This window comes from Tyto alba, unplaced genomic scaffold, assembly GCF_018691265.1.
Source record: "Tyto alba isolate M040663 unplaced genomic scaffold, T.alba_DEE_v4.0 Super-Scaffold_11, whole genome shotgun sequence".
Classification (NCBI taxonomy): domain Eukaryota; kingdom Metazoa; phylum Chordata; class Aves; order Strigiformes; family Tytonidae; genus Tyto; species Tyto alba.
In genome coordinates, this window is record NW_024881273.1 from 5,818,784 (window position 1) to 5,837,414 (window position 18,631).

At 52.9% G+C, this 18,631-nt stretch overlaps 1 protein-coding gene across 1 annotated transcript; it reads right to left on the reverse strand.

The window, feature by feature from the left end:
• Positions 1–2,171: 2,171 nt before the first annotated feature.
• Positions 2,172–17,342, reverse strand: PLPP7 (phospholipid phosphatase 7 (inactive)). The gene is made up of 3 exons (XM_033012052.2): positions 17,309–17,342; positions 15,504–15,976; positions 2,172–3,024 (listed from the first exon to the last, which is right to left on the reverse strand). Exons 2-3 carry the CDS (start codon positions 15,952–15,954, stop codon positions 2,660–2,662), a joined length of 816 nt encoding a protein of 271 aa, XP_032867943.1. The 5' UTR covers positions 15,955–15,976; positions 17,309–17,342; the 3' UTR covers positions 2,172–2,659.
• Between the last annotated feature and the right edge of the window lie 1,289 nt (positions 17,343–18,631).

Here is an 18,631-nt window from a genome sequence, read left to right on the forward strand (position 1 = left end):
GTGCGAAGGGGTGCAGGCTGCAGGGGTGCCGAGGCAGAAGGCTCCCAGGAGAAACCCTCTGTGGGAGCGAGCCCCATCCTGCAAGCCCCATCTCACCCCAGTGAGTGACTCCAACTCACCCCTCCCTGCCCTCCTGCCTTGCTTTGCAACCGCGTGTTGGGATGAGACTGGTTCAGCTGATGGTACCCACCACGGCAGCTTCTCCAGGCCACGCTCTCCTGATCACACCAGCAAAGACCAAAAGTCCTCCAAAGCCATCCTGGATTTGCCAGGAGAAGACAACGCAAGTGCAAGGAGACCTGGACCCAGCGATGTGGCTGTAGGTGCCTCCAGCCTATTTGCAAAGGTTTAATAAAACCTAGAGCTACAAAGCCAGAGCTTCCCACAAAGCAATCAGGGCAAAGTCTTCCCCTGTTCCCTGACTCTTCAGTCACCCATCTCCAGCCACACAGAAGAGCATACACACACCATCAGAGCTGCAGTAACGTGCCTCCATCCCTCCTAAGGGTGAGCGTAAACTCTGCCGGGAGTGTTAATGCCTGGGAGAAAGAGAAAGCACCATAGCTCACTTCTTCACATAAGTCTTTTCAGAAGAGGCTGGCAAGAACAAACCCTGGCAGAGGCCAGGCGCAGGAGCGCAGCTCTGCTCCCACCCACAGCAGCACTCCCCGTTTAAACCAGCAGCAGCAGGGGAGCAGGGCAGCACCCACCACCCTGCCACTGCTCTGCCTGCTGCTGCACCGACCTGCCAGCCCGCGGGGATAACCGGCAAGTCCCAGAGCTCTGCCCTTTCCTGAACACACTCGGTGACAGCCCTTCCCGGGGGGACCCCTCGGGAGCTCTGCAGGAGGCTCCTCTTTAAAGGACGCGGTAGCCCTCCTTACCACGCTTCTGCTCCGGCCCCGGAGCAGGCACACGGGAAGTCAGTGGCTGCCAGGGCTCTGCACTGACATCCCAGCTGGAGACGCGTGCCAGGGATAGATTTTCTGTTTAGCTTATTTTCATATTAATTATCAAAGAGCAACAAATGTTAGCAGCGTGCAACAGTCATTATCTGAATGTCTCCTCCTCACCAGCAGCCTCTGTAGGAAGAGGCTCCCCAACATGCAGAGATAGATGAGAGCACAAGACCTGGCTGGTTGCTCCCTGGCCTTGCAAAACAGATGCGTTTTGCTCACTTGGGATAGACAGGAGGGCAGGAATGACGGGATCCCTTCCTTCTGCAGGATACATCCAACCAGGGAAGGTGCTGAGTCTGGTAGTGTCCATCACCTGCCAAACATCAAACTCTCTTCTAAAACCAGAGCAACCACAGAGAAATGGAAAGTTCTGTGCAAACTATGGGATTTTCTTAGCCAGTCGTGAGGGGTGATGCATTCCAGAGACACCACGTTGAGCACGGCCTTCACCTGGGTGAAGATCAGCCAGGTTTCAAGGTGGCTACTTGTCAATAACAGAAAGCAACAGCACCGTGTCTGGGCATCAAACTCTATATTCAGTAATCTCAGACAGGCTCGCAGGCATCAATTAGCTCAGCCTTGCTATCAAGGAAGGTCAGGAGTGCTCTCCTCATTTCATATGGGGTGAGACACAGAAACATTCAGAATTTACCTCTGTAACGAGGTTACAGCCAAGCGAGCAGAGGCAGGGGTACAGGCAGTCCTGCCTCCCTGCCCTCTAGCTCACCGACCTTGCTGGATGTACCAGAAAACAGTCAATGCTGTACAAGACTTACCTTGAAAATTCCCATCTACAGCGTCTTTTGGCATAATTATAAAATGATGGTCATGAAGAGATAGAAAAAGACTCTTTGCTGTGTATCTGGACCTGCTTTGCAGAATCACCGCGATCCAGCACAATGCCTATTCAGTTACCTTCTATAAGGATGAAAATGGGCAACTTGTATTTGTCCTTTACCAGACCAAAAACCTCCTGCACACCCTCACAGACCATATTTTTGAGCAGCAGCTGAAATACTGGCTTCAGCATGCCACCTTCAGCGTCCTGAGCACCCATCTAGGTCCACCCCACCCAAAGAAAACCACTGAAGTGAACATTTGCATCCCCTCAGTCAGCGAGACTGCAGGACCTACTCTAAGTTGAACATGTATCTCAAAGCTACACTGAACTGGCTTTTGTCCCTTCCCTCATGATAAGAACCAAACAGCGCAGGATTTTTACGATTATTTATTATCTGTGAAGTGCCGGCAGTGTCCTGACTCTGTACAAGACACAACTGCTGGGCTTACAAAAAGAAAAAGCACTGTGGCCAAAATCATTTAGCCTCAAAAAAGTTAACGAACATGTTCTCAGGAAGCTCTCAGGCACTGCCCATCCTGAGGACATATCAAGGTGCTGATGTGAACCACCCAAACTATGCAGACGTAGCTCATTTCTCTCACCGGTAAAGCTTAATTAGGTTGCTGTCCAAACACAGTTTAAGAATATGGCCAAAACACAGGTATGGCCCTTGATTGATAAAACCCAATCCATCGCAAGAAACTCTTTTTTTTTTTTTCCAGGTAGGGAAGCAACATTAAAAAATGCCACTACTCATGGAAGTTACAACTGCTTCCAACAAACAACATGTAGAAAATACTGGGAGGGAGACTTAAAGTATCTGCTAGTTTCCAGTGGAAAGGCCTCAAGTCCCCCACGTTCACCAGATGGATATCAACATCTGACACGTGTTGGAAGACATCCATATCAACTCCACCAGCCTGAACTGTAAGTAGCCAAAAACAAAGCCAGACAGGACATCTGTGATGTGGTGCCGTCCGATCATGACGCGGGAAAAGCCCACGCAGAGGGCCCAGAGGACCAACAGGATCCGGAGAGGGATGGCCAAGACCAGGTGGTTGAGGAAGAACTTGGAGAGCATGGCTGCTCGGCTGGCATGCCCGGCTGGAAATGCGTAGGTGTCCATGGTCAGGTAGTCCAACAAGCCAGGGTTGATGTCGTACGGGCCCTTCCGCTTGGCCAACTTCTGCAAACCAGCCACAATCATGATGTCCAGGAGCAGGGCTACAAAATGAGAGACGAGGAGGCAAAGGTCAGAGGCAGAAGCAGAGTCAAGGGCAATTTTCAAGGCAGAACATTCAAGGATTGTTGCTGTCTTTATTTAAAGGTTTGGGTTCGGTTCCAGCCAGGTGTCCACGGTTCAGCTGCACACAGCCACCCCCCCATCCTCAGATCACCACCCAAATGTTAATTAACCCTCCCAGTTCACCCATGGAGAAGGCAAGTACCATTATCACCATCTCACAGAGGAGAAACCCAAACTGCAGAGGCAAGTGATCCGCCTGGGGAGGAAGAGAGCAACTGGCAAAGCTAAAATTAAAACTCTTTTGGCGTCAAACCACCAGACTAGGTGTCTCTGTTTCTGTCCTCCACCCCATGCTTTAGAAACCTTGTGCAGCAGGGACGTATGCCTGCTTGGGGTGGCTCAGGGCTGGGGTGACCAGGCTGCGGTGAGCAGTCGGTGGGAGGAAAGGTGCCCCACAGCACTTTCTGGTGTCGTTCTTTGTCCTCTCCCAAGCCCACCACCTCCCTTCTGCCCAGAGCCAGCCAGCCGGATCGCACCGCACTGGCAGATTCCACTAAGAAAAGAACATTAAGAGACTGTGAGCCAAGGAGAAAGCCATGCAATAAAGACAAAGGGCTTCTGCGTTAGAAACAGCACCTGGGTACGTTGAAGTACCTGGATGTCTCCCGCCTATCCCTCAGCCTCTGCTGAAGTGCTGAACACCCACAAGCCATTTCTTGCTTCTCCTTGCCTCTCACTTTCTCCCTCCCTCCTCTCACTTTCACACCATTGCACCTCCCTTCCCTGCACAAACGTGGCAGGGAGTAACACACCTCCCGGCCTGAGCAAACCCAGGCTTGTGGCAGCAGAGGGACCATTCCTGCAGCTGCAGATCTCCACACCAAATCACCTTTCTTCCTTAAGTGCTTTGGGAGTGAAACACACCAGCACTTGCCTTCATCATCCTCCTCTTCATCCCACCCCCTTCGCCCCAGCCAACAGGTACTGTCATTTCTTTTTCCTAGCATCAATTTTATTTTTCTATAATCCCATCATCTGCTTTTCCCCAGCCCTCCTAATTACTCAGAGTGCTGATTTCAGCTCCTCGCAGCAATGACAAGGAAATATAGACCATGACGAGCACAGCCTGCTCCCCCGGCAGGAATGCGTGGGGCCAGTTGCCTGGTTCCTGGGCCCTGATAAAGACCGTTCCTTGAGAGCTGACAAGGTTTCAGGAGGATGGATGGGAGTGCGGCAGTGGCGGGGATGGGAAATGAGACGGCAGCTCATCGGAGACAGGCAGCTCCTCCCGGCAGGAGCTGGGAAGTGAGGAGCTGTCACGGCAGCTCTGCTCGCCCGCTTCCCGCAGCGTGCCACCTCTGCGCAGCCAGCCCCCAGCATCTCTTTAGGAAGGAGCTGATATTTTTCCTGGCTAAACTCTCTCCTTATGGGAGGGCTATTTTTCTTCCTTGTCTGCAGGGCATCTTGCATGGGGAAGGGAGACAGCAGGACCTCCCTGGACCTCCTGCCCAGCAGGTCCTGCCCAAGCCACTCTGGGATCTCGGAGCTATGGAGAGGACATGGAGCAGAGGAAAACGTCTGGGCACCAGCTCCTCACTAGCAGGAACAGAGGCCCAGGCAGCAGCGCGACTCCAGCTTAAACACAACAAGAAGCAGGAGGCTGACATGAAGGAAAAGTTTACAGGTGGCACCTGAAAAGAGGTGGCAAGGCTGCAGGTGGCAGAGGGATACAAGGAGGCTGGTCACAACACTGGCCCTGTAGCAGTAGCGATGGGCTCAGGGGGACAAGGACCACCAGGGACTCTGAACAGAGCCTGCCTGATGTGACCAGCAGCCAGGGAGAGAGCAGGGGGGGGTCTGCACCCCACAGTGGGGGACCCGAGCACTCAGCGGAGCGGTTCTTTGCATTTTGAGATTTGCTGTTTTTTTTTTTTTTTTTTTTTTTTTTTTTTTGTTTGTTTTGTTTTTGTTTTTTTTTTTTTTTTAAGGGGCTGGCCTGCAGGGAGAAGGGAGGGAGGAATTTCAAACACAGGCTGCAGAGCCCTGGAGCAGCCACTCACCGCAGTTTCCTGTTCAGGCCGAATGCCGTCAGCAGCCGCCGAGGCTAACGAAGCGCTGGGGCTGGCCGGCCCTGACGGGGCCGCACGGCTCTGCTCGCGCTGGGCTTCCTAAATCCCCCCCAGCCTGGCTTGTCACCCCACCAAGGTGACCCCCCCCGCGGCCCCGATTCAGCAAAGTGCTTCAGGAGCTGGTTTTCAGAGCTCATCAGCTGCACTGCCCATCAAGCCCCGTCTCGCCCCGGACAAGAGCTGGGCGAGAGCCAAAGCTCTGGGACACAATCCCGGGAGCCCGGACTCGCGCGTTCGTTTCCGAGAGATGATGCACCAGCGCTGCCAAGAGAAGACTCTGGCCCCAGCTGCCTCTGCTGAAGTCAGCAGCTTATTGCATTGCTGAGGAGCCCAGCCAGGACACAGAAACCAGTCTGGGCACCCCAAAGAATCCCCAGTGTCTCCTCCATGGTGTTCAATATAACTGCTACAGACCGTTCCCCACCAAATCCGCCCGTAGATCAGTAGCACAAATGCCATGTGCTTTAGCAACGCGTGGTCTTCCCCTCTGTCTGTCAGTATTTCACACTTAGAAGATTTTTTTACGGTCAAAGGTGATGTCAGGGCAACTTGAGGGATACAAGCGTGTGTGCATGGAGGTGTTCAGGGCATGGAGAACAAACCAAAGAGCTGCTTTAATAATCTTTTCATTCAGAAGATGAATAAAATGGGCCTTCAGTACTGCTAGGTTTGATTTTCGTCAAATGATGCATGGAAAGCAGAAAGCCTCGTTTGCCCACATTTCAAGATCTGAAGGCATGACAGTATTAAAACCGGGGGTTAATTTGCCGTTAAAAAAAACAAAACAAAACAAAACCAAAGATCCCTCCGTCTGGTCCTTTCTCTGTTACTTCCCCCTGCACTTTCTGTTCCTTCTATGAAGGAACTTATTTATGAGACGGCCCCAGCAGCCCGCCCTGCCCCAGCCCCCGAGGCACAGGGGGTCCCACCGCCTTGCCCAGCTCTGGGTCTCAGCAGAGCCCCCACAAATCCCCGTGCCCCTGCCCTCTCCTGCTGCTGCTGCTGCTGCAACCAGGCGCTGCCAGAGTGAATCAGCACGCAGCACCGCCGCCGACAGCACTGCCAACATCCCAGCCTTCAGAAACAGATACAGACGGTGCATCGCTCAGCATCCCCGACCCGGGCCATACACCCTTCCATTTCCTTCACCCCCACACCTGCTTGGACTTCAGCTCGCTTGCTTTTTCCCCCTTAATGCAAACCAAATCCTTCCTCCTTAGACGGGAACATCCATGCCAGTGTTACGCAGTTAAGGGGTTAACTTTCTTAAGGGCATCCTTGGGGGGTCCAGCTGCAGGTGGGTGTGTCTGAACTGGGAAAGGTGGCCTGCTGGCTACCAAAATGGTTTCATCCGTAGCCCCTTAGCCTTGCATCTGTCAGCGCAGCCCCAGCCACCTGCAAACCAGCATTGTCACCTTCGGTCTGCCCTTCCCCTGTCCCTAACACAGAGATGTGCAAATCCTTCAGGCTGGAGGAAATACAGCCCCAGGAGAGACGGCAGAAGGGAGCCTGGAGCTGATTTACCAGCCTGCACTTTGCGCAACGCTCCTCTCTGGAGGCAGACGGGTCTGTCAGAGGTGTAGCAGTGATGGCAGAGTGCCACCTGACCGAGGGGTGAGATGAGAAGAGCAAGAAATTTTAATTTTAAGCATTTTTTCATCATGTCCCTCCCCCAGATCCAGGCAGCATTGGCTATAAAACAGAGGCAGCATTAGATGTTAAATCCAGGTAGTGCTGGATTTAAAAGACCAAAGGAAGGATTATCTCTTGCCCATCACTCCTTGCACGTTTTTCTGAAAGATACAGAATTTCCCCTTTGACCTGGTGTTAGAGGAAACAATCCTTCAGATTTCCACTGCAAAACCATCTGATTACAAAAAGCTCTATTAAGATCTAAAACTTCCTTAAAGCACAAACCCAAAGAGCAAGTCTTGTCTGCCTGCAACAATTTTAGCATCAGAGATCACCTTGGTATTGTAAATAGCCAACATCTGGCATCAGATGCACAGTAAATGAACTGAAAGTGAGCCCCCTGGGCAGATACTTTATATCTATTAATAAGAAAAGGAAAACAGTTGCCTGCCTTGCTCCCACCACCAAACATTGGGAGCCCATTAAGAGTGGAGAGGCGAGCGGAGCGGCGAGCCTGCGCAGGTTGGGCACAAGGACGAACCTGAAGCATCGTCGCGGCAGAACCAAGCCAAACCCCAAAGCTCGTATTTAAGAGAAGTCGAAACAGTTGGACATCCCCTGTCACCATCAGGTCCTTTCTGTCCCAATGCCCGAGGTGCCATCTTTGCTGCCATCCCTTACGGAGGCAGGGCTGAAAGAGGCTGAGGATGGGGTGAGCACCCTCGGGGGGCATCGCCTGCCCCAGGTTGGAGCCAGGCAGCGTCTCCAGGGCCAGAGGCAAATTCCAACTGAGATGTTTGTATAAACATGTTATCAAAACCACAGCTGAAAACAACCTGGGTGAAGTGCAGGGGGCAGAGCCGGGGAGGAAAAATGGAGAAAGCCAAAAAAGCCCTTGGCCTCATCTGCTCCTGCAGCCATGATTCACATGACTTCACACACATGGGGCTGCTCCGATGAGACAAGGCTGCTCTCCAGAGCCCAGCCTGGGAGACTGGGATCAGAAACAGAGTCACAAGCTGGACTCGGCCTCCCAAAACTGCAGCTGAGCACATGGAGAGAGGAAAAGGGGAAGGTAAATGCCCAGGAACGAAGAGCGAGCTCATCCCGTGCGCTCAGGAGGCACCCAAGAGTGGGAGCAGATGTGCACCAGACAGCCTCCCCTGCCAGCCCCAGCCCCCTTACAAAGCAGAGCCAAGCGGGCGATAACTCATCGCCTGGGCTTCAGAGCCTGCAGCCTGCTCTGACCCGGGTCCCACCACGCTGGAGGCCACACCAACCCCGCTGAGATGGCAAGTGCTCCCCGCCACAGCCGCCGAGGCCACGGGTAGGGCCAAGGCTGGATTTGAATGTCCTGCATTTCCCAGATGAGCCAACCTCACTCAGGAAAAAAACCTGGAAAATGTCACTATTCCCAGGAAACAGTTTCTTCTGCTCCATAATTAGAAATAATTTTTATTTTTTTCCATTCTTCTTTTGACTTACATGCCCTCTCCTACCGCTTCCAAACTTCCCAAATCTCCTGTAGGCATTAGGCTCCCTGACCTGGAAAATGAGCTGTTTGCAGCCTTGAGTAGTTGACATTAATGCAAGATGCAGTTTTCAAAAGCATCTTCACCCTCTCTCCGGTGGAGTTGGCGGCAGCTGGAAGAGGTCCCCTCCTCTGGAATTGAACTCTTCCATTCCAGTTTGTTCCCCAAATGTGGTATTATTAGGTGTAAGAGCTGACAAAAGGCACAGATGGCGTGACACATTGAAGAACCAATGAATCAGACACTGCAGCGTTTTGGGGGGAGGTTATTTTTTGGCTGAACAAGCAGCAGCATGGGGTAAGTGGCCACGGGGCGGTGAAAAAATGGTGGAAAGCATCATTGTGCAATTAATTTAAAAAAAAAAAACAACCCACCAACGACTAAATATAGACTTGCTATATCCTAGATGATTAGAAACAGCCCCGAGTGCAAATGCAGGCTGCCTGGAGTTCTCCCCTTGGAAATACCGTGCCCCTGGGAGCTGGGTGATTTGTACCTCAGCATCAGTTTCTGAGCGGGGCTGCCTCGCCAGAGGTCTGCACAGCCTGGGGACGAGACGGAGGCGAGAGGGTGAGCGCAGTGAAAAGGGCTCGTGCGGTTGGGGAAAATGAGCTGGGCAGCCCCCGGGATGGCTCAGCTGCCTCGCAGAGGGGCTCCGACGGTTTGCAATGTCCCTGCTGGCTACGGTGGCAGCGCGGGTGACATCGGCGCAGCCCAGAACCACGCGCTGCAGCACGCACAAGCACGGCGGCACCGTGCGGGAGGAGCTGGGGGGAAGAAAACCCCCTTGGGCTGGTGAACAACAGCTCGTCCCAGCCCACAGATGCCGGGCTCCTTGCTCAGACTCAGTGCTGCTTAGGCTTGTCTTTACACCCTGCTGCCTTCAATAAGGCAAACTGGCAAAGGAGAAAAACCAGCCAACCAACCAAACAAACAAATTGGCGCTGAAATTGTGGTGCTCGGAGTGCCTCCAACCATTGCACCTCACGGTGTGTTAACCCGGATCGGGCACGTCCGCCAGCATCCCTGTATAGATGGAAATGGAGAGTGAAACCAGAACTGCATCCCAGGTGAAAATATGGAGATTTCTTCCAAGGGGAGGAAAAAGAGCCACGTCACCCGATTCCCCTCTCCCACCACGCCTGGCCCAGAGCAGGATACCCAACGGGCTCTCCTGCCTGCCGCTCCCCACAGCGACTCACCTCACTGCCCAGCGCTCCCTCACCTTCCTCTTCCCAACCACTGCTCCTGTCAAGGCGTGTTAGAGGCAAACACACTCACCCATCTCTCAGAATCTCCCTTCGGGCCAGAGCCTGGCTCAGCTTCTTCAGCAGGGCTGGCTCTGCCTGAGCGAAACAGCTACTGTCCCCTTTGAGCTACGGGCAGGGGCACCGGGAAGCTGTTCCCAGTGACAGACATACGGATGACTCATTTCCCATGTTTATTCCCCCTCTTCCCATTCAACAACCCTCGCACTTCTTTTCTCTTTCACTCTGCATTCAGGCTCTGGAACATTTTGCCTGCTCGCTCTGCGCCAGGGTTGGATTTCAGCTTACTGCAGCTTCCCCAAGGGCTGCACGCTGATGGCTGCAGGGCTCGCAGCATCCTCAGCACCAAGTAGCTGGCCAGAACCTTGAGCTCCTTGATGCTGCCTGGTACCAAAGGGCTGATCAGACCACGGGTCTGATAGACACCCTGTGCAGGTCCCTGGAAATACCTGCCACCACCAGCTCCAGCCACAGACAAATGGTTCCCAGCCTGTCACTGACTGTCCTTTATCTGAAGGGACACTGCAGACTTGCAAGCCTGCCCTGCAGTGAACAGTATACATTTGCTATAGAGGAAGCAGGCGAGGCAGGGAAGGGGGGGGCAGGGAAGCCAGGGGAGTTGGGCATCGCTTGCTGTTCAGAGATGCCTGAGCTCATCAGCTGCGAAGGGATGAAGGGTGAGGATGGCACATATCAGAGGACCAGGGACTTTAACTGCTGTGTCTGGGCAGGACAACAAGAGGCAGATTAGCAGACTGATGTGATGAAGAGGAATTTTTAATGCCAGGCTGGACTAGTGTCTAGGTGCTGGATGCGGGTAGTGGGCAGCTGTGTTGTTCCCTCTGCCTGGCACCCACCGTGGGTCAAACATGGTGGGTTACTTGACATTTAAACATTTCTGCCTTGCTGGGCAGATGTGCTGAGATCTCAGTGGGCACTGGCAGGGCTGGGAGGGGAGCAGGACAGGGTCTGAACATCCTCTATGTGCCAGGTTTTCCAAGGAGGGGATGGTTCACACAGGGCACAGGCTCTCGAGCTGCTTTCCCCTTCCCTGCCGAAACATCATCTGCCCTTTCTAGCTCAGAAAATCCCCAGCCTCACAGTGGGACAATGAAAGGGAAAAAATCATCATATCTGTCCCCAAACCATCTCTGGGGCTCTCCACTTTGCAAGCTCTGCTGCATACAGACTGATCCATCTGCCATGCAACTCCCCGGCCTCTCTGCTGGGTCTGGGCTGTCGAGCCCTGAGGCTCCACAGGATGACCCTGTCTGTGCTGCCTGGGCATTTAATCTACTCAGTGACCTTTCCCAGCAATGGGCTATCCCATCTGGATTTTCACCACATGGACTCCAAAGAAAAGCATGACAATACCTGAAGCACCTCTGTATTGTTAGAGCAGGGTCAGTGGGGTCTCGAGGGGCCTGGTGAAGGCATTTCTCACTCTCTTTCCTTCCTAACCCACCACATTGCTGCCGATCTGGTCTTGCTTGGAAGCTGCCAAAGTGGGACTGAAGAGTCCTGGACATATATATGCATTTATAAATATATATAGAGAGACAAAAAATAAATATATATATATGGCTCAGGATAAAGTCACAGCTCTGAAGGGGACTATGCCTCAGAATAACATGGCTTGGTTCCCACTCAGACTAAAAAGCTAGGTCAGTACTCAGGGAGAAGGCTGGAGAGAGCAAGAACTGCCTTCTTGCTGACCTTCAAGAGTAGAGAAGTGACCCTGGGCTCCCCTCCTTTCCCCCTCCTGTGACAAGCCACCCATCCTCAGCCTGCCACGCTGCTCGTGATGATATGTCCACAGCCTGTGGCACTGCTTTACTTGATGGCGATAAATGCTTAGTGACAGCACCAAAGAGCCAACCCGCCCCTCGGAAGCGGGATGCAGAGCGAGCTGGTGATGGATGAGGGCTGGGACAGCAGGCAAAGAGAAGACCAGGGCTTTCTCTTCTCCTAGTCTGATTACCTATTTCAGAAAGCCATGACCAAAGCAGCACCAGTTAATTCCTGGTATTTCAAACCAAGCACAAATACATATTTTATGTGCAAGGGTTAACCAAGCAGATACCTTCCAACAACAAAGGCACACGGCTGGACTGTAGGTAACTAAGCAAGGTGGCAATTTGGCTCTAAACACAGTAGGTGGAATTCACTGGGGTGGCCACGTCGGGTAGATGACCATATTCCATCCCCATCGCAGTAAGAAGGTGCCGGGACCTGGCAAGACCATCAGTCTAACAAGATCAATCTGTTTAGTTTAATAAATAGGAGATGAAGAAATTACTTGAGCACTATCCAAAATATTGAAAGGCAGAAGAGATGTTGGCTAAAAGACCTATTCAGCTGAAGAGACAAGGGTATGCAGACACAATGAAGGGAAGAGTCAAACTAAAAGCAAGGTGCTTGTGGGAATACCTACCACTGCAGTAATATAGAAATGGTTCTGACAAGTTCACCCTCACTTGTAATTGTACATCAGATTGAGTGTTTGGGTTTTTTCCCTTAACAAATTGAACAGGAATAAATTAAGGGATGTGCTACAGCCTGTATTTTGCCGTGGGTTAGATCAATGCTCCAAATGTTCTTTGCTGGCTTTGCAGTCAATGAATCACTAAATTTGGATCCACATCCTCACCAGATGGATCAGAACCAGAAACCAAGGTACTGCTTCCCCCAGGGTTTATTAGAGTTTCTGCCTGGTTTTGAAGCAGATCTGGGAATTTTAGTGAAAGCTTTATATCTGTTTTCCCCCTGAAAGCCCAATTGCAAGGTTCAAATGATTTTCTAAGCACCTCAGCTTTCAGGAAATCTTTGTGATTGCAGAGAAAAACTCATATGGTCCTAAAAGTTCCAACACTGGCAGACAAATAAAATTAACTCTAAAACTGGGGGGTTTCCTCAGTCATGATTTTCCCAATGTGGCCGGGGGGTGCAGACTTTCTTCCTGACTCTTCAGCAGACAGGGTTGGCAATGCTGAGATAGTCTTCCTGAAAGTACCTTCTGGCAGAGGGATTTTTACAGTGGGCACAGATAGCTGATTTCTTCCATCTTTTCAGTAACAGACTGAGCGTGCTTCTCTGGCCGTTTGGCATTTGCTGGAAAAGATTATGATGACGAGAATCAATAAATTCCATCACAGATGACAAACATGGAGGGAAAACATTGCTTGGGGTTGTTAATCAACATCTGCAGTTGGGATGGATGAAGCATCCCAGGGTCAGACCCCCTCACCCGAAATGCTCCCACGTGTTGGCAAAGCTCCTGCCAAGAGCTCCTCAGGCACAAGCAACCCCCCCCTCCATCTGCAGTGGTGCTTCTGCCAGGTTCCCAGTCCCATTTCAGCAGTCTCCTGTCTCCTCGCCTTGAAAGCCTGATTGCAAATCCTAAACAAGTGCTCTATGATGGGCTGGCTCCCTGCCCAGAGACTGCATCAGAAATTCTGCTTGATGTATCAAACTCTCGGCAAGCCGGGGGAAGGGAGGAGAGCCAGGGGAGGTAAGAAAGGGGTACACATAGACAACCCCAACTTCCCTGCTTCCCTCTTCCCAGGAGACCAGGAAAGCACCAGGAGGTTCCCTTCACTATGACCTGTACCTATCCAGGAGGGCTTTACACCACATCCTGATGGATTTGATCCACGGGAAAAAAGCAGCAAGAGGGACCAAGGATGCCAGGTGCAGTAGTCATGCCATACCCTTTATATTTACTCACAAGACCCCACTTCTCATGAGACCTGTCTAGGTCCACCAACCCCGCACTCCCCAGCCAGACTCCCTCCTCCATCAGCAATGCAGGTATCACGGCAGCAGCTGCTCGGATTTTCAGAGTTCCTGACTGCAATCTTAAATATCAAACCAAGGCCATGCTCACAGCAGAGATCTGCTCTGTGGGGTGACGCAAGTCCTGCTGAGGAAACTCTGGCAAGGGAGGTTCAGGGCACCTTGGTCAGTCCCACCAGTCAGCGTTGTCTCTCGGAGGGCAGCGTTGGCTCTTTGGAGGCTGCCAGACCTACAGAACTGTCAAGTCACATAAACTACTCCTTCACACAATTTAACTATTTTCTTTCTTGGCAGGTGGAGAAGAGGGATGGGAGGAGTGTGTCTAGGCAAGGAAGCAAGACTTCAGAACCCCCCCAGAATTGTCCCCAGGCACCACATTTCAGCTCAGGAGACCTGGAGATGCAGGTAGTGAGAGCTGCAGGGCTGAGCTCTCCCAGTGACCACCCGATACTCAAAGTTTCAACGCGACCCGCAGGTGGCTTTGCATTTGGCCTCTTCACATGGCAACAAAAAGGCAAAAAAACCTTTCTTGTCTTTAAGCCAAAGGCGACTTTAGCTCTTCATAAGGATCCCAAATATTTTGGAGTCAAAGAGGTCAGTTTTCAGGCTCCAAAACCATCAAAGGTTCTTGGGTCAAGAGACATCTGGAAACTGTGCTGGTTGATGTTAGTCACCTACTATTTCATCCTTGTGCCCTTTTAAATGGAGCTTCTTTTCTCAGAGAGAGGTTGACCCAGCACTCCGGGGAGCCCCTGGAAGAACTGCTGATGTCGGCAGGCTCTGCATCACGCCAATGCTATTCTGGCCTCTTCCCTGCAACAGCCTCCCTTCATTAGATGTCACAACACGAGGACAGTCTCTTTCAAAGGCAGAGGGGAGAAAAGGCAGCTGCCACTGTTCTTTTCAAGCCAGTTCAGCGCAATCTTGACCCTCTCTGGAGAATGAACTTGTGAAAAAAAAGCCTGGGTACATGTTGCAAAGCCTGAATCGTGTCACAGTCAGCCCCTGCGGACAGGACATCCCTTTCCTGAGGTGCCTCTGAAATAAAATGTCCCTATGTTTGCTCAAAAGGCTCCCTGAGAAGCAAAGGCCTAAATCCAATGTTTCCTATTTCTCTTATCAACTGAAAGCGGGAGCTCCAATTGCTGTTTTTTTGCAGGAGGGTGAAGCACTAGGGTGGATCACGGCCAGATGAGATAGTAATTAGTCACAAGTTAAAATACGATAACTGGGCCCCATGCCAAAGGCAGAAGAGCAACGTCCTCAGGTAGACGTGGCCAGAGTGGGTTGGGGGCCAGGATCTAAGGCAAGTTATGCCTAGAGCTCAGCCTGGTCACTGGTGGGACATCAGGCCACGCGTGTGGGATGGGACCTGCTCAACTGAGAAGGCAACTCCTTAAACACATCCCAACCTCCAGAAACAAGGACACCGACCACCGCACAAGAAAGGACTCGCAGGAGAGACAGAAAGATCCCAGCCCGTCTGCACAGCCTCTGGGTCAAATTAGCGCACGGAAATGGGGACAGCAGCAAGAAAGGTCCTCGAGGGAAGGAGGATGCAAGATCAAACAGCAGCAGGGAAGGAAACAGGACTCCATCACGCGGCAGCTGAGACAGGCAGCCAGGGTCTGTTCAAGAAGGTGGCGAGGGGATGGAAATCTTTTTTTTCTCAAGGATACCCTCGTGAATTGGTTCAGATATCAAATATTAAAATCTTTATGTTTTCCCCACCTATCAAACCACCAAGCCAGATGACCATAGATTAAATAAAAGACATTGTTGCTGGTATCCACCATCACAGACACTTCCTTGGCCTGGCTGGACAACCCTGCCCCATGCAGGACTGGTGACGTGCCCCTACTCTGTGGGTATCACCAGCTACCAGGATTACTCCATCCTTCTTAGACAACTTTTTGCTACATCCATCACCCATGGTACCCAGGACCGAGGCGGCGGATAAGTGCAGCATTCACCCGAAAGGTCACTCCCTGCTCCCTGACCACATCGGTGGCTGGGAGCAGTCAGAGGAGGAGTCCCAGTGCCGCTGTCCCTTGTGACCAGGGCTGGGCTTTCCCGGTGGGGAGGGAGGTTTGCCACTCACCTAGCAGCAGGTTCATGAGGACCTCTTGGCCGGCCAGCGTGCTGCTCTTCACCAGGCAGATGAGCGTACCTGCAATCCAGGGGATCCCGTGCCCCGTTATCCCCAGGAGGTTAATCATGGAGCGGGCACCACCCCAGGAGGAGGCCCGGTTGGCGCACACCCCCAGCCTCTTGGACATGCAGATATCGATGGCCAGCAGGGAGTTGAAGGCGATTCCCTTGAAGGAGGGGTTGAGCTGCATGCAGTCCTCTTCGGGCAGCTGCTGCGACTGCCTCCGCTCCTTGGGGTTGCTGTTCTGGGCACCAGCTGCCCCAGCCTGGCCGCTCTGCTTCCTGCCGGAGCTCCTGCTCTCCTGGTTCCCCTTCAAGGGCTGATTCAGGGAGAGGAACTCAGCCCTGTTGAGGACATTGTTCCTGTCTCTTGCCCTGGACCGCGGCTGGGATGCTGGCATTGCAGTCTCTCTTTAACGCGACCTGCTTTGCAAATACCGGGAGGGAGAGAAATCCCTCTTCTCCCTGCAGAAAGCTTCCCCCACTCCCACCCTCACGAGCTGTGAATTTGGGAAGCCACAAAGGTTCCCCTCTGTTGCAGTTGCCCCCAGCACAGACTGCAGCTGTTAAATATAGAGTAAGGAATGCACATGGCTGTTTACTTCGTGGGCCTAGCAAGCTTGGAAGGAAAATTAATGCCAGGCTTGGCAGCCACTCCAGTGCCAGGGAAAAAGGTTAAACAGCCAATAGATTGGAAGAAGAGGAGGGAAAAGCGTTGTGCCAAATGTTGGTTGCTTCTGGCCTGGTCTATTTAAATCTTCCAATTGCTTATTCCCCTGGGCTGCAAGGGAAACTGGGAAATGTAGTTTTTTTTTGCACTACGATTCACATTTCACTATCGGCGAGTCAGAGCTGGAGGAGAACACGGCATCCCCCTGCCCCAGTGTGGGCTGTGCCACCTGGCTTTGCGAGCTCCGAGGCTGGGCATTGCTCGGGGGCTTCCCCCCAAGGGGCTTTCCCTGGGTACCTTCTCGATTTGTCTATTCTGCAACATCTTACCCCCTGTGAGGGCACCCTAAATAGCTCCTTCCTCTCCCTGGTATGGACACCTCTCAAACATCATTAGCCCCATTCTCTCCCCACTCAGGGTGCACGCCTGCAGCGACTTCCACCACTCACCTCGTCCCGGGACCCAAGGAGAAGCAGCACCTGCCTCTTGATTAAAAGAGGCACTGCTAATGAATTCCCATCCCCCCTGCCCCCAGCCCCGAGCGTGGCCTCCAACACCGCACGCATTTCTGCCGTGTCACCCAGCATAGCAGATCCCACGCTGAGGGCAGGTGAGGGGCAGCGCCCGCGTCCCGGAGCTGCGGGTGCGATCGGCAGCGCAGGTACCGGCCCCCGGGGAGTGGGCATGGCGGGACGGGGAGGGGGAGGGATTCCCGCAGTGTGGGCTGGATGCCGTGGGCTCATGCCGGGCCCTGGGAAGTTCTCCTGCAGAGGACAGGGAGGACCTGCTGTCTCTCCTGCCACGGCGCGTTGTGCTCCATCACTTTGTCCGTGGATGGCTGGCGTCAGCCTGCCAGCTCCTCCACCAGCGCTGGCGAGCCCCTGAGAACATCCCGTCCGCGCTTGCAGCTCCAGTTTACAGGTCTGAATGACCTCGCTCCAGCCCCTGAACCGCAGCTGTGTGGATCTGAGCCTCAAGCACGGCTGGGAGAGACCGTCCACCTCAGCTCCTCCTGCCCAAAGGACCGCAGCCCGCCGCAGCGACCGCCTGAGCCACATCCACCCAGGCTGCCATCACCCAGTTACCTTCCCTGGGCAATGGCCTGCCGTGGCTCCACACACTCAAGAAACGGGATTATTCCGATGCAAATAGGCTGGAAATCCCCTGTGGACAGAGAAGAGGAAAAGATGAATATTGCACCAATGAATGGAACAGGCACATCTCTAGTGCCAGTGACATTTGCCTACACAAATGTCCAGTTGTAGAGGTCAGTATTTGTACAGGTAACCCTGTGAATCAGGCCCCCAGGTATCTTTAAAAGTCTTGTCCAAAATGCACTGGAACGCTTAAGTGCTAAATGAAAGGTGGTTCTTGGCTTTCTAAGATAAGAGAAATTTTGCACTTTCTTCGCACTTTTTATTAGTAGTTCTCAAAATCCTCTAGATGAACTATGCATCCACCCTGTGCCCACCTGACTGACCAGCTGGCCAGAGGCGAGGGCAATGCTTGGCCAAGCGAGTGCCAGAGGTCCTGAGGAGTCCTCGCTCTTGGGCTTTGCTCATATTTCCCTCCCTAATGAATCAAAGGAAAATAATCTACATCAATTTATTTCTGAATCACACCCTCCAGGAACCTACCCCTAGTCTGCGATGATGATCCTAGCTGGAGGAAGAGCTCATTCCCTCTTCAGGCACCCCTAAACCACAACCCCGTCCAGCTCAGGTACCCTTTGAGAGCGTGCACAGACGCTGCCACATCACCGACACCCACCAGCTCCCGTCCGATCACCGGCGGTGCGGCAGCATTCTCACGCTATCGCAGAAGTCAGCGCCCCGTCCCTGTCTGCCTGCCCACATCCCACTGCCCGGCTCCGAGGCATGTGGAAAATCTCAGCCTGCCCGACATCAGTCAGGACGACAACCATCGTCACTGCTTTAACTCGGCTGTAGCTGTCACCTCCCCGCTGGACGGCCTCCCTGTTTCTCCCCCTCCGTGCAGAGCTGCTGCTGCGTGGGACTCTGCAAATGTCGGTGGGCAGAGGGTTAAAGTGCTGGTGGCCAAGAGCCTGTGGAAATAGGGAGACATCTCTCTCCCTCCTGCCCAGCCCCGTGCCAGGGATGCCGAGCTATTACTGAGCATGTTCCTCAGGAGCTGTCACGGGGAAAAAAAATACCTTGAAAGCCCTGGGAATTAATTTAAGCTGGTGCCGGTCTCTTCTGCTGACACTGATATGAGGGAATTTCTCTGCTTTACACACAGAGCTGCTCCGGCCTCCCCACAAGAATCCAGCCTCGCACCCCAACATGAGTCCCTGGCAAGAAGGGGATGGAGGAGGAAGGGCAGCGCGGGACGGACGCAGTGCCAGCAAACCCCTGTCAAAAATACAGTGGGAAAGGAAAGCAATTTGG